This window comes from Vombatus ursinus, unplaced genomic scaffold (assembly GCF_900497805.2).
Source record: "Vombatus ursinus unplaced genomic scaffold, bare-nosed wombat genome assembly UNPS02014773.1, whole genome shotgun sequence".
NCBI classification, from domain to species: Eukaryota; Metazoa; Chordata; class Mammalia; order Diprotodontia; family Vombatidae; genus Vombatus; species Vombatus ursinus.
This window is the reverse complement of record NW_020954551.1, coordinates 9,776,679-9,800,427: the sequence shown is the minus strand read 5'-3', so window position 1 is coordinate 9,800,427 and position 23,749 is coordinate 9,776,679. Positions and strand designations below refer to the sequence as shown.

At 43.2% G+C, this 23,749-nt stretch overlaps 1 protein-coding gene across 1 annotated transcript; it reads left to right on the top strand.

The window, feature by feature from the left end:
* Positions 1-591: 591 nt before the first annotated feature.
* THOC7 (THO complex 7) lies at positions 592-9,466 on the top strand. The gene is made up of 8 exons (XM_027863910.1): positions 592-688; positions 4,684-4,801; positions 5,841-5,968; positions 6,244-6,330; positions 7,253-7,310; positions 7,819-7,885; positions 8,597-8,666; positions 9,053-9,466. The coding sequence occupies exons 1-8, from the start codon at positions 670-672 to the stop codon at positions 9,118-9,120; spliced, it is 615 nt and encodes a 204-aa protein (XP_027719711.1). The 5' UTR covers positions 592-669; the 3' UTR covers positions 9,121-9,466.
* Positions 9,467-23,749: the final 14,283 nt, after the last annotated feature.

Below are 23,749 nucleotides of genomic sequence, written 5' to 3'. Positions count from 1 at the left end.
CCCCTGCGCATCAGGCAGGCATCCGTGCGTGCACGCAGGCATCGCAGGCATCGCCGCCCCCCCCCCCCCCCGCCTCGCGCCACAGAACGCGGGCCCGGGAGCCGGTTCCCGCGCGAACTTTGCAGGTAGTGGAGGCTGGTGGGCGGAGCGCCGCTGCCCAGCCCCGCCCCCGCCCCCGGCGCGCGCGCGCTCGCGCTGCCCCCCCTCCCCCGTCCCCCGCACGCCCGCAGACCCCCGCGGTGACCTTCCCTCCCCGCCCCTACCCCCCCAGTCCCCAGTCCCCGGAAGGGGGCTCCTGGATCCGCGGTCCCGTACCGCCCCCCACCTCGCTCGGGCCCGCGCCACGTGGGCGCGCCGCCTCGCCCCTCCCGCCCGGCCCGGCCCCGCCGCAGCTCTCACCTGGCGGGCGGAAGCAGCGCGTCCTGCGGCGCGGGGCGGGGCTACGGGGCGGGGCCTCGGGGCCGGGCGTGCTGGGCCCTCCGCCCCTCGCGGCCCCGCCCCGGCCTCCCCCCTCCCCCTCGGGGGCGGGGCCGGGCACGCGCGGCTCGGCGGCGGCTCGGCGGCAGGGCCCGCCCCCTCGGCCTCCATGGCTGTTTGCCCGGCTGCATTGTGGGAGTTTGACCCGGAGCCGCCGGACGCGGTTGACGAGCCGCCGCCACCGAGGGCGCCATGGGGGCCGTGACGGACGGTGAGGGGGCGCCGCCGGGTGGGAGGGAGCGGGGCCGTAGGTCCCTGGAGCGACTCTCTCCTCCCTCACAGAACCAGGCAGCCGGCCTCGGACCCGAGCTGTCCCACCCCCACCCCAGTCCTACAGAGCTCCTCGGGAGGGGGCGGTGGGACCGGCCGTCCAAAGGAAAGCTGGGGAGAGGGGGTCGCCGGCCCTGGGGGCGTCACGGAAGGGCTCGGACCCCTCGATACGGGACGGATGGAGAGGGGAGCGGGGTCCGTGGGGGAGCGCCGGGCGCCGGTCGGCTCCACAGCCGGATTCCCCCCGGTCCCCGACGCTGACAGCCGCCCGGCCCCCCGCCGCGTCCGCCGCCGGTGGAGGGGGCACGCGTGGGCTGCCCTCGGGCCCGGCGGCGCCGTCCGGGGAGAACACCGACCGCGGCTCGCTTTACCAGCCACGTTTTCCTGTACTCGGGCCGCCGGTGCCGGTTTGTTGTTGTCTTTTGTGTCCCTTTGGCCTGGCGGGGGGCCGGACCCGCTGGAAACGCGGCCTGCCTGTTATTTGTACACGTGTGTGTGGGTGTGTGTAAAAGTGCACACCCAGATTAAAGGAGTGGGGGGAGGACATAATTTGGGGTGTCATGTGGCCAGAAAAGTTAAGGTGCGCCCCGGCTTTTACCTCTGGGAGCGTTTCCCAGCTTCTTGATTCTTAGCCTCATGGAGTTTTGAAATCACAAAAGCACTTGAGCAATTAATTAACCGTGATTTTGTAGGCAAACTAGGACTTGGTCAGTCGTGTCCGACTGTTCCCGACCCCAGTTGGAGTTTTCTTGGGAGAGACACTCGAGTGCCTTGCCATCTCCTTCTCCAGCTGGTTTTACAGATGAGGAAACTGAGGCAAACAGGGACAAGTGGCTTGCCCAGGCTCATATAGCCGATAGGTATCTGAAGACAGATTTGAACTCAGGTCTTCCTGACTCCAGGCCAAAAGCTCCATCCTCTGTACCACCCGGTTAGTGTAAGTGAGCTGCTTGAACAGCATCATGTACATAACTGGAATCAGTGATGGAGAATCGATTATAAACCCTGTAGGCATTTTGCTTTGATAGTTGATGGCTAGACGGGCATTTCTTTTGCAAGGCCTTTTGCTCTTCGAAGTTTGAATCCCCTCTATTTTATGTGTTTGTTAAGCTTTGGCCAGATCTTTTCAACAAGGGGAGTATCTTTGTTCAGTATTTAGATCCTTAGATATTGATGCTTGATTGCTCCTGATCGATACTTCGGGAATGATAGAGGGTTGAATTCCAAAATTCCTCCACTGCCTTGTCTGTGGGAAGGAGGGGATAGAATTTTGAAGGGTTCAGGATTGTGATCTTTCAAAGTGAGGATGCCAGCCAGTTTAATGTAATGCCATCTGTGTCACATCTCTCAAGTGAGATTGCAACACAGTGTCAGAAGTTGCTGAAAGGTCTGACAGTTTGACAGGGACATATGCCTGGTGTCTTGACTCTGAGAACGTTAATCAGCAATGAGAATAGTGCCTTATTGCTGTGAAGTCTGTACTGTATTCCCCAGCAGAACAACCCCAAGGTTCAAGGTATAGCTAAGAGATGTCTGGGGGCAGCAAAAGAAGAGGGAAATTGGAGATGATGTAGCATAATTTTCCATTTTCCTAAATTGTTCCATTTAGGGTACAGTGTGATTTTTTTTCTTTCGGTAGTCTTTTCCCTTCAGTCTCCTTTTGAAGACCAATCTTACCTGTGCCCTCAGTCTCATATTCCCCCACCTCCATCTCCTCCAGGAGTTTACTCTCTCACATCTCTTTTTTCCCCCCATCTTTTTCTAACTGCTGATCCTCCCCCTCCCCCCCCACATGCTCAGGTCCTTTAAAACAACAAAAATACCTCACTTGACCTTGCCATCCATCTCATCAAGCTAACCACCTGTACCTAGCCTCCTTTTCAAGACCAATCATCTATATTGGATTACAATTGTATGTGCTGGTTGCTTTTGCTTTGTCTATGATCTCAGTCCCCTGTAATCTAGTGTGGGACCCTGCACTCTGTTGAGATTACAAGTGATTGCTTCCCTGCTAAATCCAGGGATCTTTTCTCAGGGCTCATCTTCATAGATCTAGAGCCAAAATGATGAGGAAGCCAAGAGCTCGATTGGTTAAGTGACTTGTCCACAGTCACCCAAGTGGTAAATAGCAGAGCCTGGAGTTGAAGCCCAGGGACTTTCACTCTAAATTCAGTGCTCTTTCCACTGTACTTGGTACAATTGACCAAACTCTCCTTGTGGACAGTATTATGGCAGCTAGGAGGTGGTACAGTGGATAGAACACCTGAATGCAAATGTGACTTTAGATATCCTAGCTGTGTGACCTTGGGCTAGTCACGTAACATCTCTCAGCCTCAGTTTCCTCCTATAAAATTGGGACAATAATAACACCTACCTTCCAAGGTTCCTATGAGAATCAAGTGAGGTAATAATTGTAAAATGCTTAGTACAGTGTCTGGTACATAATAAGTGCTAAGTAAAAGTTATCATCATCATTATTATTATTTCTCCTACCTGTGTGGCTATTCCTCAGCTCCTTTTTAGAATCTTCATTCGTTTCCTGCCTGCTGACCTGATTGTTTCTCAAGGTCCTGTCCTATGCCTTCTTAGCCCTCTCTCAGTAATCACATCTGTTCTCATGGAGTCAGTTATTGTCTATATAAATCACTCCTAAATCTGTGTATCCAGGCCCGATCTCTACAAAACTCTACTTTAACATATCATCAGCTGTCTACCAGACATCACTACCTGATTTCAAATCTAGGCCTCTTGCTTGCAGCCTTTCTCTTCTTTTACACATTATCTTGTGTATATTTGCCGCCTGATTAATTTTCCCAAAATCCTGCTTTCATGTTCTTCCCTAGCTTTTCATTGGCTCCCTTGTACGTAGTAACTGTAACTCTCATTTATAAAGCACTTAAAATATTAAGGTCCTTTCTCACAGTACCCTGGAATGTAGGTAGTATGAATATGATCATCCTCGTTTTATTGATGAGGTAACTAAGAAGTTAAAATGATTTGCCTTTGGTTTCACAGCTCGTGAGTATCAGGTGAATGCAAGTCTTTCTGCCTAGAAGTCCAATACTCTTATCTACTACCATTTCTCTCTCTTGTTCTTGGAATTAGAATTCTACCTGTGTACTGGAACTATTGTTAAATGTTTGGGGAGTGATTTATCAGGCAGACTCTCTAGGAATCCACCATTGTTCCCGCTAAGCTGGAACATCGTAATTCTGGGGTAAAGACACCACAGAGGAGATAGATACTCATTTAGTGGTCCTTATTTGTTCATCCTTTCCTTCTTTTTAAGTTCAGTGGAGCAGAGGGAAGAAAATTTGCTGGAAAGACCAACTTAGGGTCCCAGTGGAATAGAAACTTTAGAGATTTGTGGACAATAAGTTGCAGTTTATATTGAAAACACTTCACATCCTTTTTTTTCCTCCCTTCTCTTTACTGTATTTGTCTCTTTCCCTGCTTGCATCACTTTTGTGTGCGCACGCACAAACACATAAATATACACGTACGCTCACTGCCTCAGGCTTCCAGAGATACCCAGTAGCACCTGCAATGCTTAGCTCTATTAGTGGGACTCAAATATAAGAGGTCGCTGTCTTCACCTGTGGAATTTTGAGCAACCTTAATCTTAACTGTGTCTCATTTTTCTCATTTATAAAATGAGAGATTTAGACTTGATGACTGTGGTTCCTTCTATTCTACACTAATAATGTATCACATGAGGCGCAAATTTCCCCAGTGAAGTTTTCTTAAAGTTAGACTCAAGGATTATCAAATTAATTCCTTATCAGTACCTGGAAATTCTCTCCATTTCTTAGGGATTTTAGCAGGAGTAAAGTAGTGCTGACAAATTTGTTTTTCATTATCAGTCCACCTGAACAGAGTGTAATTACAATTGTTCCATTAGGTCGTTTTAATATTCATTACTTTTCTTTCTTTTAGATGAAGTTATAAGAAAGCGTCTCTTAATTGATGGTGATGGTGCTGGTGATGATAGGAGAATCAACCTGTTAGTGAAGAGTTTCATTAAATGGTGCAATGCTGGATCTCAGGAAGAAGGGTGTGTCATTTTATTTTTGTTTATGTACCATTTTCCCCATTTGATTGAGTCTGTAAATGTTTTGCTCATTCTCAATTTACTATAAATGGAAATATGTTCGATTCAGTCAACTCTTGATTTTTTTCAAACATTAACTGTCAGTTTTGTCTAAAATGAGACAAGGTAGCACTAAGCTAGTGTTCAAAGGGCTTCATTTTGGCTTGTAAAAAGCAACTTTCTCACAATTAGAACTCTCCCCAAGTGTAATGGGCTGCATTCCCCTTTCCCGAGGTCTTCAGGCACAGGCCCGATGATCTGCTTTGTCGGACATGTCATAGGGGGAGTTCACTTTGTGGAATATATAGAACTAAATGACAGCCTCCGGGGTCTCTTCCAGTTCTGGAATTCAGCGATTTTATATGATTAATTCTTGGGGAGATGAGTTTATCAAAGGGGGATAAAAGACCAAATTCAGATTCCTTATTTGGTTCCTTTCAACAGTGTGGTGAGGAAAGGATGTATTTGAAGTGACTTTTTGGATAATATTTGTATTTTCTCTTTAGTGGTGTCCCATTAACAAGATAATCAAAATTTGGCTACATCTTCAAACAAATAGAAACTTAGCAAGATTTCTTGTAAATTAGCTTTCTGCATGTGCAGGGGAAAAAAAGGCGAAATGAATAGCAACAACAAAGTTGTAGGTTTGATTTATTTAGGTGTTTGTATGAAATACATTTTGAAGTTGGTTTGTTTTAAAATTACTTATTCAGCCCAACTGAAAATCACCACATATAAATCTAGAGTTTATTAAAATGTAATATAACCCTAAACTTAAATTTGTGAATTAAATTCAATAAAAGCATGCATTAAAAAAGAAAAATTTAAGTTACTCTAAGTACATTTTACATGAGAATGAACTCAGAACCTACTATATTTTCATTGGTATGATACAATATCTTCCACTAAAGTGTAATAGTAAGATTTTCATTACTGACAGCTATATATTATCTTTTAACAGTTTTTCTCTATTTTAAGCATCTTCATTTTTCATTATTTTTAGCTACAGTCAATACCAACGCATGCTGAGTACATTGTCTCAATGTGAATTTTCAATGGGGAAAACCCTGCTTGTATATGATATGAATCTCAGAGAAATGGAGAATTATGAAAAAATTTACAAAGACATAGGTAAGTACAGTTGAAGTGGTTTATATTTAGATTTGTTCTTGTCTTATCAATCTTAAAGTTTGGAGTTTAAAATCTGAAAGAATGTTATCTAGGAATCTTTGGTTCAAAAAAGATTCCCATATAGTATTTTAGAGAAGTTAGCTCTTTTAAAAATTGTAACATTTTATTGGCAGTTGAAAATTTAGTTAAATATATTTCAGATTGACCTAGAAAAAGATTATTGTTGATGAAGTTACAGCTGTGTCTTTTTTATTGTTTTTATTTTTTTTACATAGAAAATAGCATAGCTGGAGCACATGAAAAAATTGCTGAGTGCAAAAAGCAGATCCTTCAAGCAAAACGAATACGGAAAAATCGCCAGGGTAAGAATCGTGTGTGATGTAATGTGCTCTGAGGTAGTCTAAATTATGATGAATTACAAAAAGAAGGGAACCTCTGAATCTTAAAAATATCTCTTAATGTCAATAATAAATTTATGCTGGCCGGAATTACTTCTTTACCAGGTTCAAATGGCATTTATAATCATTGTGTTTTAATCAGTGCATTTTTTTAAAAAAATGTGTACTACGTTCCTTGTTAAGATCATTATGCAGAAATTGGCTGTTTTGCAAATGGGAGAGGGACATGCACCAAGTGCAAAAAAAAGCTTGATTCACAGCTTAAAGAGCAAATGTATCTGGCTAAATACATCTTACCTTTTACATGTGTTTATACATATTACCATATTGGTCCAAATCTAGGCCAAGATAGATTGCAACTCTAAAGTGAAAAATCTTTGAGTTATACACTGTAAAATAACACAGAAAATAGCATACATCAGAACAAATGGCTGTTCTGGAATTTTGCGTTTTGAAGGGGCTGGCAGCTGTAAGCAGACACTGACACCCAATCATCTCCTACCTTTAGGCAAGAAGAGAGAGGAAAGATGCTTTCTTCCATGTGGTTCCCAGGGCAGCCTTAGGGGTTAAGCAAACAAAAAGAATTTGTTTTGATTATAGATTGAACTCTTTTTTTATGTAATTCATAATTGGAAGGTTAGCCTGCATTTGGATCAATATATCATGTCTTAGCTGATTCTCACAGTCATCCTTGAGAAAGAGAACAAGAGCACGTGTATTAATGTCCCCATTTTACACAAAGATTAAGTGACCCTTACAAGGTAAAACCAAACTTTTGGATCAGGCCTTCTCTACTCTACTGGCCAGTCTTTCGTGGGGGAAGTCGGGGGTGGGGGGGAGGGGGAGAGGTGCCTTTGGTAAATAGCCATGGGCTTGTGTCTTTCAGAATATGATGCTTTGGCAAAAGTCATACAGCACCATCCAGACAGGCATGAAACATTAAAGTAAGTTTAATATTTTACTTTGCTTCTAATTAATGTGTACTTACACCTCTAGGTAATAGCTATCTCTATTTTTTTTTTTTAAAGAACTTATGGATTTGTCGTTCTGAAACATCTGTTTTTATTTAATATCCCTAAAAGTGTGGCAGAGAAGAGCATGTAACATTTATAAAACTCTTCTGCCAGATTGAGCTACTAGGGAAAATAAGCCATCATTCTGAAATAATGAGAGAGAACAGGTTGGGTACTTAATATTACATATTATTTCATTGCCTAGAACGGTTCTTGATTGAAAATGCATATTAGCACTTCAAAATTACCAAACAACTGTGTAAACTATTCAGATGTGGCAGCCTAATTATTTAGTATATTCTGTTCTGCTTGTCTCTGATACTGTGCATGGGTACTTTGATTTTTTACAAAGTTTTGACCAAAAAATAAATTATTTGATATTGATTCCTTTTTAAAAATAGGCAAAATGTATATTACTCACTTTACTCTTCTTTTTTAGGGAACTAGATGCTTTGGGGAAAGAATTACAGCATCTTTCTCATATAAAAGAAAATGTTGAAGATAAGGTATGCTTGTTTATTTATATCTGTCAGTCAGTCAGGTATTAAATGCTTAGTCTGTGCCAGGCTCTGTACTAAATGCTAGGGCCAAAAACAGTCCCTGCCTTCACAAAGGCTGTGTTCTAAAGGGGGAGACAATATGTAAACAACTATGTAGATACAAGATATGTACGAAGTAGATGAAAGATGATCTCATTGGGAGGCACAGGCAGCTGGCCGGGGGTGGGGGGGGGGGGGGGGACAGGAAAGGTCTCCTCCAGAAGGAGGGGGTGTTGGAGCTGCATCTGTAAGGAAGCTAGGTGAACTGAAGAGGAGGAGTGTTAGAGGCCTTGGGGATTCCAGGGCAAAGGCGTGGAGGCAAGAGATGGAACGTCCTGTTTTGAGGAGGAGCGAATAGGAAGGAAGCCCCGTCAGTGCCAAGAAGAGCAGGCACTAGGGTCCTGTTAGAGTGAGTAGGAGGACAGCCTGATTAGACCTGCATTCCACAAAAACCATTTCGGCAGCTGAGGGAGGGAGGGATGGGAGTGTGAACACGCTTATGTTAGTCTGGTTAAGGGTTGATGAGGGCTAGAAGGAAGGTGGTGGCTGTGTTAGTGGAGGGAAGGAAACGTGGGAGGTGTGGAGGTAGAAACAGCGAGGCTCTGTCAGCATGAGTATCAGTCTTATTTTTGTACATCACCTTAAATTTCAACATTTTCTTTTTTTTTTTAAATCAAGCTGGAATTAAGGCGAAAGCAGTTCCATGTTCTTCTTAGTACTATCCATGAACTTCAGCAGACATTAGAAAGTAAGTGCCTTATATTAAAGCTAACAGTTTCCTTTTAAGTATTAATAACCTGTTTTTTAAAAGCTGAAACTCTTTTTTAGAAAGAGTTAGACTAGCACATTGCATGAACCTTGTGTTGTGCCTGTCTCTGGGTAGGGTTACAACCAGCTTTTCATGAAAATGAAGGTTATAACTCCTCAGCCAGCTCCAGGAAAGGTGCTCACTAGACCCTAGCTGGGCACACAGTGCACTCTGGGATTCTGTCATGTTAAAATGTGGGTGAGCTTTCTGAAAATGTTCCTAGATCAAGGCTTTGTTATTACTAGATTTGTGTGAAGCGTTTTATGTGGGTGTCATCACACTCATCGCTGGCACTCACTTGTTTCGTGTGTATGTCTCAATTTCAGATGATGAAAAACTCTCAGAGGTGGAAGAGGCCCAGGAAGCCAGCATGGAAACAGAGATGAAACCCTAGGCGGACTAAACATCTCTTAGTGTCCTTTCACCTGTTAAATCATTGTAACTTTGGTGAAACTAGCAGACTGTGGATGACAAATTTTTATCAATTTTTTTTTAAATGTCCAACTAGGCAAAGAAACTATTTTAAAGGAAGTTTGTTTTTATGAAATTTTTTTATTCAAATGTTTTCAGTTTGTATTTTCATGTATATTTTGGTAGTTGTTAAAATGGTAAAATTGAAATTGATTCTCATAAGTTGTATTTTACAAAGGAGCACTTCTAGAATGTACCCATAGACATATTCATGTGTACACACACACACACACACACACACACACACACACACACACACACACAAAAAACATAGTACCTAAGTCCTGAGGAGCTGTCCAAGGGACAGAGAGGTGATGATTTATCCTCATGCTGAAGGAGATTGTAACCAAGTCTTCCTGACTACCAGACCAGCAGTTGACCGCGATTTCTATGTCACGCTTCTTCTACATATGGGGAAAACACATGAGCAAATGAATCAGTTTCTAACCTAGAGAAATGAGTTGTTTACCTTTAAATGAAAGTTAAACAGATTTAGTCATTAAGGTTATAAAATATTTCTGAAAACAAATTGACATGCTTTGTTTGGTTCATGAAATCATAGCATGTTAAGAGTTGGATGTCACCAGGAATACTTTCTGGCCTCTCCCCACAAGCAGCCCTCCCACCTCTGCTTGAAGACCAGCGTAAGGGGAACAAAATTCCGATAAGCACATGATACATTGAATCTAAAATGCACCCATTCGTAGTTGTCTTAGAAAGCCCCTACAGACCACTCCCTGCTACAGTGCTTTGCGCATAGTAGGGACTCAGTAAAGAGAAACATTCTGGAGTAAGAAGCAACAGAATTGGACAAGACGGTGGGGTTGATCGCTGTGTTCTGGCCTGCGTTCTGTGCCGCCTCTCATCTCTCTCCATGAGCAGCTCCCCAGGCCCCTTGTCTCTGCTTCTCCCCTCACCCCAAGGCTAGTCATTCAAACAGTATCTATTAATCTGTTGCCATGCACTAGGCACTAGGTGCTGAGAATACAAACGCCAGGCAAGTAATGGCCCTCCAGAAGTTGACATTCTTTTGGGTAGGAGGTAGAAACGATGTCTGCCATCATCCCTTTCATTTCTCCTCTCTTTCCCCACCCTGACTTGTACCCCCTCCCCAGTAACTCCCAGTCATGCTCAGGGCTGGTATACGTGTTCAATGGAGGCAGGTCCTTAAACAGTTAACAAAGGGAGACGAGCACTTGGGTAGGGAAAGAAAAGCCAAAGTAGCAGCTCCTTGAAGGAGGAAGAGATCGGGGAGAAAAAAGACCGGAAATCCTTGGCTTGCTCGTCTCCTCCCAAGCACACCTTTGTGTGGATTGAGTTCCAGGTCTCGCACAGTCAGCTCCATGTGGTGGGTGGCACCAAATCTTGCAGTTGACGCTGGGTCTCTCCAGTGCAGAGAGGTGAATGTAAGCAAGAACGGCACCAGCACCAAGGTGATGGCATTCACTGCGGTCACCAATCCTCATAGGCCGGGGAGTTTCCACTTAATATTCCCTGGCCTACCAGCTGGGACATCTCACCTCCCTGGGAGCCCCATGAGTGTGGCAGGGAAGTGGGTGGGGGGAAAGAATACAGAATCTTTGCTTTAAGAGAGACCCTAAGGGACCGCTCCCCTGCCAGGAGGTCCGAGTAGGCAATTTACTTCCCCCTTGTTGCCCGAAAACAAACTAACTCCCAACCAGGCCCTCCTTGAGGAAGAGATGGGCAATGGTCATTGGGTATTGAACTGTCAGCATATATGGAGAGATCCATCTGTTCTACAAGGGGCTGCATTGGCCTTTGCCAGAGCCCACTCATGCCACTGGGCTGCCGTGTCTGCCCACTGACCGTCGCAGCCAAAGCCTGTGTCTGCCAGGACCAATCATAGTCCTCTGCTGTGGACAGGGTTCCTGTGAGTCTATATTTACCGCCTGCCTGGGCTTGGCAAGTGCACTAGGGGCACCCCTCCTGCTCTTCCTAGGCTGGGGCCACGTGCTGCATCCCTGCTGCTGCGCCTGTAGTTAATGAGGGCAGGAATTGCTACGTGGGCCAAAGGATTCTGGCCTATCATGCCACAACTTGGGCTTGACCTCCATTGTAGGAAATCGTTCCTGCTGCTAGCTGGCCTGCACTGAGGCGTCCTGATGTCTTGAATACACAGAGCAGATATCAAGACTAGGAGACACCGGAATCCAAAAGGCTAGTGCATGGGCAGCCTTTCCCATGGAGGAGGCTACTGGAGGCCTGAGCTCTGCAGGGTCCCTTTGCTAGAAGCTCCAAGGAGAGATTCCAGTTCACAGTTCAGGAGAGAGACTGGAAACTTAAAACTGATGCGGCATCCTTGCCTGTCCTCAGCAAATTAACTGGAGTGCAGTTGGCACATTTGTCCATCTCTCCAATTCCAGAAATGTCTCTAGGCTCCTGTCCTTTCAAATGCCTGCCTCCCTTGATGGTGTGTGCCAAAGAATCACAACAAAGTCCACGTGGCACAACTCCAGTTGGCATCTCAAATGCCAAAATAAGGATGTGCTACTCCTCTGAGGGGGCAGCTAGGTGGCGCAGTGGAAGGAGCGCTCGACCGGGAGTCTGGAAGACTTGTCTTCCTGAGTTCAAATCTGGTCTCAGACACTTCCTAGCTGTGTAATCCAGGGCAAGTCACTTAACCCTGTTTGCTTCAGTTTCCTCATCTGTAAAATGAGCTGGAGAAGGAAATGGGAAACTACTCTGGTATCTCTGCCAAGAAAATCCCAAATGGGGTCACGGAGAGTCAGACACGACTGAAACGACTGAACAGTACCTCCCTTGAGGGCAATTGTTGGACAATACTAAAATTCCAGGGATCTTAGTTTGCATCCTGTCACTGGATGTTTGTGTTCTTAGTGGTGCTCCTTAACCTGCCTGCCTGACTCATCGCTTTCTCCTTAATATCTACCTATCTATGTGTCTATCTATCTATGTATCTATCTATCTATGTGTGTGTACATGATATATGTATGTATGTATACACACATGTGTGCACATGTATAAAGTATATATGTACACAGAAAATATATGCATGTTTATACTTTAAGAACACATACACACACACACACACTCACACACAGAGTTTAACTCCTTAGTGTCTTTGTCTAAGTCACTTAAACTCTATGTACAAATACAGTTATGGGACTAAGGACTATTTATTCATCTTCATTGTCATTAGCAAAAAAAATTTAAATAATTTTTCCCCATTCATACATAAGGAGGTCCCCCTCAATGGGAGTGGGGCTTTCAGTAGGCTTCACCCAAGAAAATTAGGTGAGGAAGTCTCTTAGCAGTACCAAGGCATCCAGTCTCAGCAAGAGGAGGGTGGTCTCATTCTTCTATATTTGTCCTTTCCAATAAGAGGGAAATAGCTTTCAATTCCTTCCTCCTCCCCCACTCACACCCCCTGCCCCCACCACAAATCAATTCCTCCTAGTAAATTAACACATCCTCCACTGAGTATTGAGAAAATCATCTAGTGGAACTTAGAAGACCCTTGAGTCACCAGGCTGGAAGACAAGCTGGTGGGTCTGAGGGGTGGTTTAAGGCAATTATCCTCAGGGTTCAGTTCTTCAGACTATTACATGTTCACATAAGTCTCTCCGAGCTGAATAGCTTAGGGCAGTTTATTCTCTAATATTCCTGGGTGGGGCGTGACTGAGCAAACACCATTTGGAGGTATCACCAAGAGCTAGTCTGGGCTCACCTTCCTCTGCACTATCCATCCCCATTTTAATGAAATCATTCTCTTCCAATCCTATGTGACTGTGGGGCCAATTGTTCTGGGTTGGACCTGACTGAGGTCAGTCCTTGGTAGTTTATGGTGGATAATGGCACAAAATGAGACATTCATAGTTCATTCAACAGAGATAGCTAGGTGGCACAGTGGAGAGAGTGCTCCTGCACCTCGATTCAGAAAGATCTGAGTTCAAATTTGGCCACAGACACTTACTAGCTGTGTGACGCTGGGTAAGTCACTTAACCTTTGTTTACCTCAGTTTCCTCAACTGTAAAATGGGGATGATAACAGCACCTACCTCCCAGGGTAGTTTGAAGATTAAGTGAGATAATATTTGTAAAGTGCTTTGCATAGTGCCTGGCACATAGTAGGCTCAATATAAATGCTTGTTCCATCCATCAGTCTTAGCCATAGCAAAAGAAGAACATTCAACAGCATCCTCCCCGAGGACAACTGTAGCTGGTGGTTTTCCACCAACCAAGCATCAGAAAGAGACTAGTGTCCCTCACAGATATTTTGTGTTCATGACCAGGAGGGGAAGAACCTGAGTCTTTAGTCCGCTGAGCCAATTAGGTCTTTAGGATGGATTCAATGCCTTTTAAGGAAAAACTAACCTAACTTGGATGCAGGGAAAGAGATATTACTTCCACCACTAGTCCCTACTCTTATCTCACATCCTCACCCTGCTTTCTCCCAACTGCCCATTGTCTAAAACAACTTGAATCTTTTTCCTTTTCCTCTGGAATGTGATCAATCTGAACTCAGTGCCAATGACCATGAGATCTGGACTCAGGATCTGGTTCAAATGCTACCTCCTAGACTTACTACCTGTTTGACTTTGGGCAAGTCACATCTCCTTAGGCCTCAGTTTCCTCATTGGTAGAATGAAGGAGTTGGACTAAACAGTCCCTGAAAGCTGTGATCTGGTGAACCTTTGTGTGACTGTTCTCCTTCAGCAGTCTAAGGGAAGAAGAAAAGGAAAGGGATGAGAAAGGGCTTGCCAAGAAGAAGAAATACTTTTTTTAAACTATTTATACCAATAATTACCCCACCCCCTAATTTCTAGAATAGCAGAATAGAGCAGGAGACAGCATGACACAGTGAAAAGTGTGATGAGTTTGGAATCAAAGGAAATTTGGGTTTGAATCCAAGCTCTGATGCTGCCTGTGTGACCTTAGTGAAGTCATTAGCTTACTAGACCTCCATTTCTTTCATTTATCAGCTGAAAGGACTGGATCAGTGGCATCAAACTCAAATAGAAAAGAGGGTCGCTAAATTGTACGTAAGGATCCCTGCAGGCCCCATATTGACTTAGAAAACCACAATTTCACATTATCTTTGTTTCATTGTATTTTTATTTATTTTGTTTAATATTTCCCAAGTATATTTTAATCTGGTTCTCCTGCACTGGGAAGTGGCAAGAGTTGTATGGGGAAAACCCCCTTTCTGACATTTGTGGACTAGATGATCTAAGGTCCTTTCCATTTCTCTCTCTGCATCTATACTTCTATAAGAAAGGTTGTGAGTTGCTCTAGAGGTCAACAGTGGACCAAGGAGGGCTATTGCTAAAAGAAACAAATGGTAGGTTACATCCCATGTGACAAGGAGTTTACCTGGCAATATTGGTAGACCCCTGGAGCCCTCCTTCTCTCTGTTATTGAATTTGCTTTTTTATTCTAGACTTAACAAACATCAAATAAAATGAGTGTTTCAGTATACAAAAAGCATGTTATATATGAAACTGCAAATCTGTATTACAGATAGCTCACTTTTCTTTTTAAGCATATAATACATTCACCATGTAATTTGCAAAGTTGTCCTGTTTGTATGCGGTTCCTTTTGGCCTTTTAGTGTCTTCTCTGTACTTTAAAAAAGATGCTATTGGGCATCTCGATGGCGCAGTGGATAAAGCACCTGCCCTGGAGTCAGGAGGACCTGAGTTCAAATCCAGCCTCAGACGCTTGAAACTTACTAGCTGTGTGACCCTGGGAAAGTCACTTAACCCCAACTGCCTCACCAAAAAGCAAAAAAAAAAAAAAATGTTTTAATGACTTTTCTTTCTTTTTTTCTTTCTTTCTTTCTACCCTATCATACTATTCCCCTCTCACTCTCCACCCTCAAAAAAGAAAAGAAAAACAAAATTTGTAACACATCAGTGTAGCCAAGGAAAACAAATGTTATGTTGGTTGTGTCCAAAAATGTATGCGGGCAGGGGATGTAAAGGGAAGCACTTATATTTGGCAGGATCAGGACTATAACATCAACAAATCACGGAATTAAAATTTTGAAAACAGTGTGACATAGAAACATCGTTACACATGGCAGTGAAGCTCTTTAAAGGCATATCCCGCCTAACCTTATGAATTGGTTCTTTGGGAGGAAAAAAAATGAGATTAAAGGAAACAATGTTGCAGAAGATTATTACTTCTATAGCAACAGTGTTATAAGTAGAAGACGCATTCCTGATAGCCAAAATCTGTACTATAAAGCCTGTTGTTAACTCAGTCATTTCAGTTGTATCTGACTCTCTGGGATTCCATTTGAGGTTTTCTTGGCAGAGACACTGGAGTAGTTTGCTACTTCTTCTCCACTAATTTTACAGATGAGGAACCTGAGACAAACAGAGACTTGTCCAGGGTCATATAGCTAGTAAACATTTGAGGCCAGGTTGGAATTTGGGTCCTCTTGACTGCAGGACCAGAGCTTTGTCCATTGAGCCAACTAACTACCTGCTTTAAAGCCTAGGATCATCTTTATGAGACTCAAGATTATTACAGGGCTGTAATTGTAATAGGGCTGAGCTGAATGGACTCCCTGGAGATTGACTCGGGGTATATAAACCTGATGTATCAAGGCATTTGAGGGACCTCTGAGGTTTGTGGAGAGCAACCAAATGAATTGGACCCAGAGGGAGGAGAGCAGGCAAAGATGGGGAAAGGAGATGACTCATCCCCAGGTGTCTCCCAACAATGCTGCTGCTGCTGATGTTAGCTAACATTTATATCGAGCTTACTATGTGCCAGCACTGAGCTAAGTGCTTTACAAATACGATCTCATTTGGTCCTCATAACAACCCTAGGAGGTAGGTACTATTGTTATCCCCATTTTACAGACGAGGAAGGTGAGGCAAACAGGAGTTGAGTTACTTGTCCAGTTTCACACACATAAGTATGAGGCTGCATTTAAACTCAGGTCTTCCTTGACTCCAGGCACACCACTCTATCCATTGTCCCATCTAGCTGCCTAATCTAGTTTAAGATACAGATAAAGATGCCAACTTTCACATGAGTTGTGACATTATTTCTTTGAAAAAAAATTATATTGCCCACAATGGGGGAACCTATATGCCCTAGCCCTCTCCATTTTTTCAAAATTTCCCTTCTCCTTTCTTTTCCTTTCCTTTCTCTTCTTTCCCCTTCTTAGCATAATTCCGTCTTGATTTCTAGAATGGTTACATCAGTTTGCCACTCTACCAGCATATTAATAATGTCCTGTCTTTCTCAACCCCTGAGCTGCTGCTTATTCACATTTTTTCATCTTTGACATTTTGCTGGGTCTGGGGTTGGACTAACCTTCTTTCTTTAAAAAGACTGAAGTAGGGGCAGCTAGGTGGCACAATGGACAGAGTACCGGCCCTGGAGTCAGGAGGACCTGAGTTCAAATCTGGCCTCAGACACATAACACTTATTAGCTGTGTGACCCTGGGCAAGTCACTTAACCCCAATTGCCTCATCAAAAAGCAAAAAATAAAAAGACTGAAGTAGTAGTACAATTAATGGATCTATAACTTTGAAGGAGTGGGGAAAACAAAAACCCTGTTCTTTTCAACCTCAGGGTATTTTATGTTATATTTTCTTTGTCTTTGTGTTCTAGAAGCAGTTATCATTTAACTTTGCACTTTATTATTGGTTAAGTGAACTGTAACTGATAAGGTTCAAAGGGAGCTATTACTTCTTCAGGGGCCTACTGGTAAATGTTTAACAATCAGCTCCTTGGCAGGGAGGGGGATACTGTATGCAGGACACATCTTTAAGTTTAATCTGCATTATTAATATGTTCCCTGTCACTTTCTTAAGTCTAGACTGTAGACACTAAACGATCGTCAAAAGCAATAAATCAGGTCCTGATTTGTAGCATTTATGCACTGAATGCTCACATTGAAATTTTAACCAGTGACTCTCTTTAGCTGGTTGGAGCTGGCTCCAGCATATTCCTGCTTCTATGAGCACTTCTACTCGATTAGCCCCAATATGCTTCATTTCGCTCCATACTCCGCAGCCATCTTCTCAGATAGCTGGAAAACCTTTTGACCTGTAGACCATAAAACCCTGCTCTGGCAGTTTTAACTCTTTTATCTCTAGAACTTCCACCCTGGAAGGCTTCACTGCCGTGACCTAGGATCTGCTGTTCCAGTGATTAAATACATTTATTTGGTCATTTACCTGCGGAATCTGGAGGCCGCCTTATCTGGCCCACTGTATCTGGCAGACTTGTTGTGTCTCACTTTACTCCCTACTCACCTGATCTAGAACTCTGTGTATTAACCAATTAATCAAAAGTATCTGTTAATATCCCACTAAGCACCAGAAACTGTGTTCATTGATAGGTATATAAAGACACAAATGAAATAGACCCTTCTCTCAAGGAGTTGAGATTTTTCAAAAAAGAAAACATGTATATACACAAGTAAACACAGTACATAAAAAGTACGAACAAGGCAATTTTGTGGGTGAAGGCTCTAGCAGTTAAGAGAGTTCAGGACAATAGCCCTAACAAATTACAGAATTGATGTTTTACTCACAAAGTCACTTGAAGGCACTAACCTAGGGTATGCAAACTTGTTTTCTTTTTAAATTTGATAACCGCCAAAGGGGGCCATGTTACAAAAAAAAAAAAAGGCAATAAAGGCTTTGGAGACTAATCTCTTTTTTTGGCAGTTTATTTAAAATGTATTTAATGTCAACTGGATCACATACAAGCAAGATATTGGTTTGATCACTTTTTGTAAACCCCTTTGACTCTAACCCTCCTGAAGGGGATAAAGGGAATCATGCACCAAATATAGAGCCACAATGGCTGAATCTGCAGGACAAAGAGAGAACCATGACGAGACAAAATCATTTTGAACGAACACCTGAAAATTCAAATCCTTAAAGTGTTCACTCATGATCCCTCTAAAATGAGTCTCTTGCCCTTGCCCTTGAAAAGATTACAGGGGAAAACTGATTTGTAGTACCAGGGACAAAACCCCTGGTACCTATCTTGAGAGTCTCCCTCTGCTGGACTCCCCTCCCCATGAAGCTGAGAGGAGAAGTGGGGGAAAGCTGACAGTGGTTATAGAGATTCTGTAACTGTGTTACAGAAGAAAGAGTTGTAACACAACTATCTCTCTCTCTCTCTCTCTCTCTCTATCTCTGTCTCTCTCTCTCTCTGTCTCTCTGAATCTCTCTGTCTCTGTCTCTCTGTATCTCTCTCTGACAACATTAGAGAGAGCTATCCAAGTTGAATGATTAAGGTTGAAGTCATATTACAAGGGGCTGAAAATGAATGAGAAGAGACGAAATAGAAGCAATGAAAGTAGAAAGCTTTTCTTGGGTTTTTTTTATATAAAAAGCAGAGATTGAAGAAATTACAGGGTCACGCGAGGGTTTTTTAAACATGGGGAAAAGATGAACATGTTTGTGGACGGTAGGAAAGGAATAGGTAGAAGGAGAGAGATCAGAGATTTAGAGAGATGATGATTGTAGGGACAATCTTCTGGCAAAGGGGGGGGGTTGGGATCAAGGGCAAATGTAGAGGGTCTGACCTTAGTTAAGAGAAGAGCCATCTCTTCATTAGAGACTGGAATAAAGGATTAGAGAATGGAGGATGATGTCAAGGATCTTGAGATATAGAAGAGAGAACGGGATCTTCTGGCAAATGGTCTCTATTTTCTCTATAAAATATGAGGCACCCTATGCTGAGTGGGGGTGGGGAAGGAGTAGTCTGGGGAGTGTGATGATGATCAGTTAGGGAAGAGTAAAAGGGCTGCCTGCTGGAGTACAGCCCCATCTGAGAATCAGTAGATATCTGTGTTGTGGACATACTCAACCTGGGGGAGTGATTTTCTCCAGCACAGTTCAGTAGCATGTGAGTTAGGACCAGAGAAGATGGATGATGGAACAGTCTTGAGTTGCAGTCTGATAAGACAGAAGTGGCAATAAGGCACAGGGATGAGACAATTAAGGGTAGAAGATAGTTTAACAATGACCTGCTTAACTATAGGCTCAAGTCTTGGAAAGGAGAAAAATGACATCAGTACAGTGCTAAAAGCTTCAGGGCATACTGAAGGGTGACAGGATTGGAAGTCATGGTAAAGATGAGGAGTGAGGTATAGAGTGAGATGGAATGATGGGAAGTCATGGTCAAATAGTGGAAATGAACAATTCTTGACCACCGAAGGGGCACAGTTGTGGGTGTTAGTAAGCTTAAAGGTGTGACTTTACTTTTTAGAGCTGAAGTAAAGTGAAGGATCAGTCATGAGAGGTGAGGAAACCAGGAGTCTAAGGTGTTTGAGGATCCATGAGTGTGCTATGTTCAAGACCCCTGCTATCAGGTCAGGGGTTGGAGTGGTGAGGAAGACTTTGAGCCCCTAGTGTGTTCCTTGAGGAAAGAGAGAGAGGAAGGAGGGATCATGACCTAGGGATCTTTTGGGGAAGGGGGAGGAAAAAAATAACAGCCACCAGGCTTTGGTTTGGTGGGATTTAACCACAAAGCAGGAGAGGTTGCTTGGTGATGGTGGCAGAGGAAGGTTTGGGATGATGCAATGGGGATCAAGAAGTCTGCTTATTCCTTCTACAGGACCAGTGTACTGGGGTCATGAGAGAAGGTGCAACCATTACTGAAAAAAGGAGTTAAGTATTAGAATGAGCTCTGTAAGGTTTTAAGATCTGGGACCTAATCACCATTAATCTTATTGCTTCTAATACCCGGAAAGACTTGCATGAACTGATGATGAATGAAGTGAGCAGAACCAGGAGAACACTGTACACAGTAACAGCAACATTGTGCTCTTCTGAGCAATGCAATGATCGAAGACAATTCCGAAAGATGGAATTCATGATGAAAAATGCTATCTACATCCCGAAAAAGAACTATGGAGTCTGAACGCAGAACAAAGCACACTATTTTCTCTTTTTTGTTGTTGTTTTTTCTTACTCATTTTTTCCCTTTTGTTCTGATTCTTCTTTCACAACGTGACTAATGTGGAAATATGTGTAATATGACCATACCTGTATAGCCTATATCAGATTGGGGAGAGGGGATTAAAGGGAGAGGGGAGAAATTAGAACTCAAAATCTTATAAAAGTGAATGTTGAAAACTTTAAATTAATTAATTAATTAAAAGTAATATTGTTTCTATGGGGAAATATCTTTAGTTCCAAACAACTCATTTAGAAAATTTCCCTGCTTTTAAATATTTTGCTTTCTTTTTTTTAATATGACTGTTGACTTCTAATGATTTCAGCCTATCCCCTTCCATCTCCCATCCCCTAATTAAACTCTTTGTTGCAACAAAAAAGTATATATAATTAGAAACTTTCGAGGCACAGGATCGTAAACTGGGCATTACCTGCATGTTTATAGCATCAGAACAAAATTTTGTTCCTTGAGTTTGAGATTCTGGTCCCCTAGAGATAGAAAGATCCTCGAGGACAAGGGTCAGAGTGAACTGATCCATGAATATTTGGTGAATGGTTTTGACCCTATGAGCAATGCAATCATAATACTCAGTCCAATGGCATCGCCATTTTTGTTTATTTTCTTAGTTGAACTGTGAGCAGATTTTTTTTTATTTTGAAGAATAAACTTTTAAAGTTAGTATAGGACTACTACTGTAAAAAGCAACATTTTTTTTTCTCCCCATGAAGGTAAAATGTTTCCTCTGAGCTTTACCATATACAAATTGCTTTCAGAAAGAATAGTAAATTTGAAGTCTGAGGACTTGGGTTAAAGCATCATTTCTGACACTCTTTTGTGACAGTGGGCTAGTCATTGACATCTCAGGGCCTTTGCTTCTTCATGTAAAAGGAAGGTTTTGGACTAAATGTCCTCCAAGGTAGCTTCCAGATCTAAATCTATGATACCATGAATAATGATTAGATGTGCCATCCTAAATACTTAGACCAAAGAATATACAATGGAAACTTGCTAGTAGGTAGAAATTAAATTCCAATTTCTATCTCCAATTTTCTAAATACTTTAGAGCTATAAGACATCCTGATCTAAAAGGGACTGAGGAAAAAGAGTTCCCAATGGGTTAATGTGCTAAGAGAATTGGGTGAGTTCTCCATATGACAATTTCCATCTCCAAATCTATAATCATTCATTTAATATTCTCTACAAGGCACAAAACTGGTTGCTGGGACAAAGACTAAAATGAAGCAGCCTTTGCCTTTGCAAGCTTGTGTTCTAAAGGGGGGTGGGGCACAGAAAAATACAAAATATGACAGAATAGTGCAAAGTGATCTGTAGGTGGGAAGAATACCAACAATTGGAGGGGTTGCACCAGGTTTTATGCATGAGGTGACAGGATCTGAGCTTTGAAGAAAGCTACAACTTCTAAGAGGTGGAAGGGAGGAGAGAGAGGCTTCTGGGTACAGTGGACAGCTCACTGAAAGGCAGGGAGGTTAGAGACAGACAAACAGCGAGTGGACCAGCTGAGCTGGAATGAAGTGTGTGCAGCAGAATAACGTGTCATAAATGTGGCTAGGTAGGCCAGAGTCAGATGATGAAGAACTTTAAATGTCAAGGAGTTTGCCTTTCCTTTCAGAAGCAAGAGGGATACCCTGGAGGTCCATGAGCAGAGGACTGATGTGGTCAGTCTTTTGCTTTAGGGCATATAAATTTGATGGCTGAGTAGAGAACAAATTGGAGTGAGGAGACATGGGTGTCTGGGAGATCATTAGGAGGCTGTTGAAATAATTCAGGTGAGAGGTAATGAGGGGCTGAACTGGAGTGGTGGTCATGTCATGTAAGTGGAGAGAAGGGGACAGATTTGAGATATTGTGGAGGCAGGATAATGATGATGATAGCTATCATTTATATGGCACTTTAAGGTTTCCGGAGTACTTTACAAATGTCTCATTTTGTTCTCACAACAATCCTAGCAGTTAGGTGCTCTTATGATCCCCAATTTATGATAAAGAAACTGATGATGGCAGAAGTTAAGTGATTTTTCCAGCATCACACAGCTAGTGTCTGAGGTTAAATTTGAACACCGATCTTTCCAGCTCCAAGCCCAACACTCTATCCACTAAGCCACCTAGCTGCCAATGTAGAAATGACAAGACAGCAACTCATTGGTTGTAAAGAGTGATGGTGAATGAAGAGGAGATAATGGCTCTGAGGTTCCAAAGTTGGGTAACTGGAAGGATGCCGGTGTCCTTGACAGAAATAGAGAACTTCAGAAGGGAATGGTAATGAGTTCTGAATCCAGCATGTTGAATTTGAGATGCCTCTGAAACATCTGATTGGAAAAGGCCAATAAGGTAGTTGGTGGTGTGGGGCGGGACTTCAGGAGAGATACTAGGGCTGGATGTGTAGGCCTGGAATCTTCTGCATAGAGATGAGAGTAAAACCCATTGGAGCTGAGAAATGAGAGAAAGGGTGGAAAGATAGAGAGAGATACAGAGGAAGAGGGGAGAGAGAGTGAGGAGAGGGCGAAAAAGAATGAGAGAGAGAGAGAGAGAGAAGGAATGGGGAAAGGTGCAGGACAAAGTCCATTTTGAAAAGGCAGAGAGAGGCAGCGTGGTGTCGTGAATAGAGGACTGGCCATTGAGTCAGGAGGACCTGGGTTCAAATCCTGCCTTAGAACATACTGGCGGTAGGATCACAGGTAAGTCAATTAATCTCTCAATTCTCTAGGAAACTCTTCAAAACTATCGATTGCAGAACATCATCTACATCAGATGAGAGCATCCACAAATACATACAAAGTCATTTGTTGATCACCAGCAGCTAAGAAGACCTGGAAAGGCTGGCGATATGGAGGAGGCAGAACCTAAGGTGGGCCTCCGAAAGAACTCGGGATCCCAGGATCTTAGATTGTAGAGTTGAAAGGGACCTCAGAGACCCCATCAAGTTCAAACCTGTCATTTTACAGATGAGGAGACTGAGGCGCAGCAAAATTCAATGACTTATCCAGGGCCCCAAAGGCAGTGAGTGTCTAAGGCAGAATTTGAATCTAAATCCCTGAGTTTTCCTGACTCAAGTTCAATGACCTCTCTACTACATCCTACTCCCTTTCAGGAGGCAGAGGTAAAGACGGGCATCATCCCAGGTGTGGGAGTCAGGCTGTGTGAAGACAAGTGGATCAGAGATAGAATGCTGTACATGGGAACGGCAGTTTGTAGCGTGTTCTGTTTGTAGTGTGTAGGGGGACTAATGTGGACCATATGGAAAGAGAGGTTGGAACCAAGTTGTGATCAGAGTCAAATGCCAACCAGAGGAGTGTGTAGTTGATCCTAGGGGCAGTAGGGAACCACAGAAACCTCAGGAGGGGGGTGATGAACATAGTCAGACCTGTGCATTAGGAATATCATTTTTTATACTGTGTTGTTGTTCAGTTGTTTCTGACTCTTCATGACCCCATTTAGGATTTTCTTACCAAAGATATTGGAGTGATTTTGCATTTCCTTCTGTAGCTCATTTTACAAATGAGGAAACTGAGGTAAACAGGGTGAAGTGACTTACCCAGGGTCACACGTCTAATAAGTGTCTGAGGTCAGATTTGAACTCAGGAAGATGAATCTTCCTGACTCCAGGCCTG

Excerpts from the sequence above, each read along its gene's own strand:
- THOC7 (XM_027863910.1), top strand. Across the intron at positions 7,886-8,596 it reads AAGAAAATGTTGAAGATAAG|CTGGAATTAAGGCGAAAGCA; the intron begins GTATGCTTGTTT and ends TTTTAAATCAAG. Across the intron at positions 8,667-9,052 it reads ACTTCAGCAGACATTAGAAA|ATGATGAAAAACTCTCAGAG; the intron begins GTAAGTGCCTTA and ends TCTCAATTTCAG.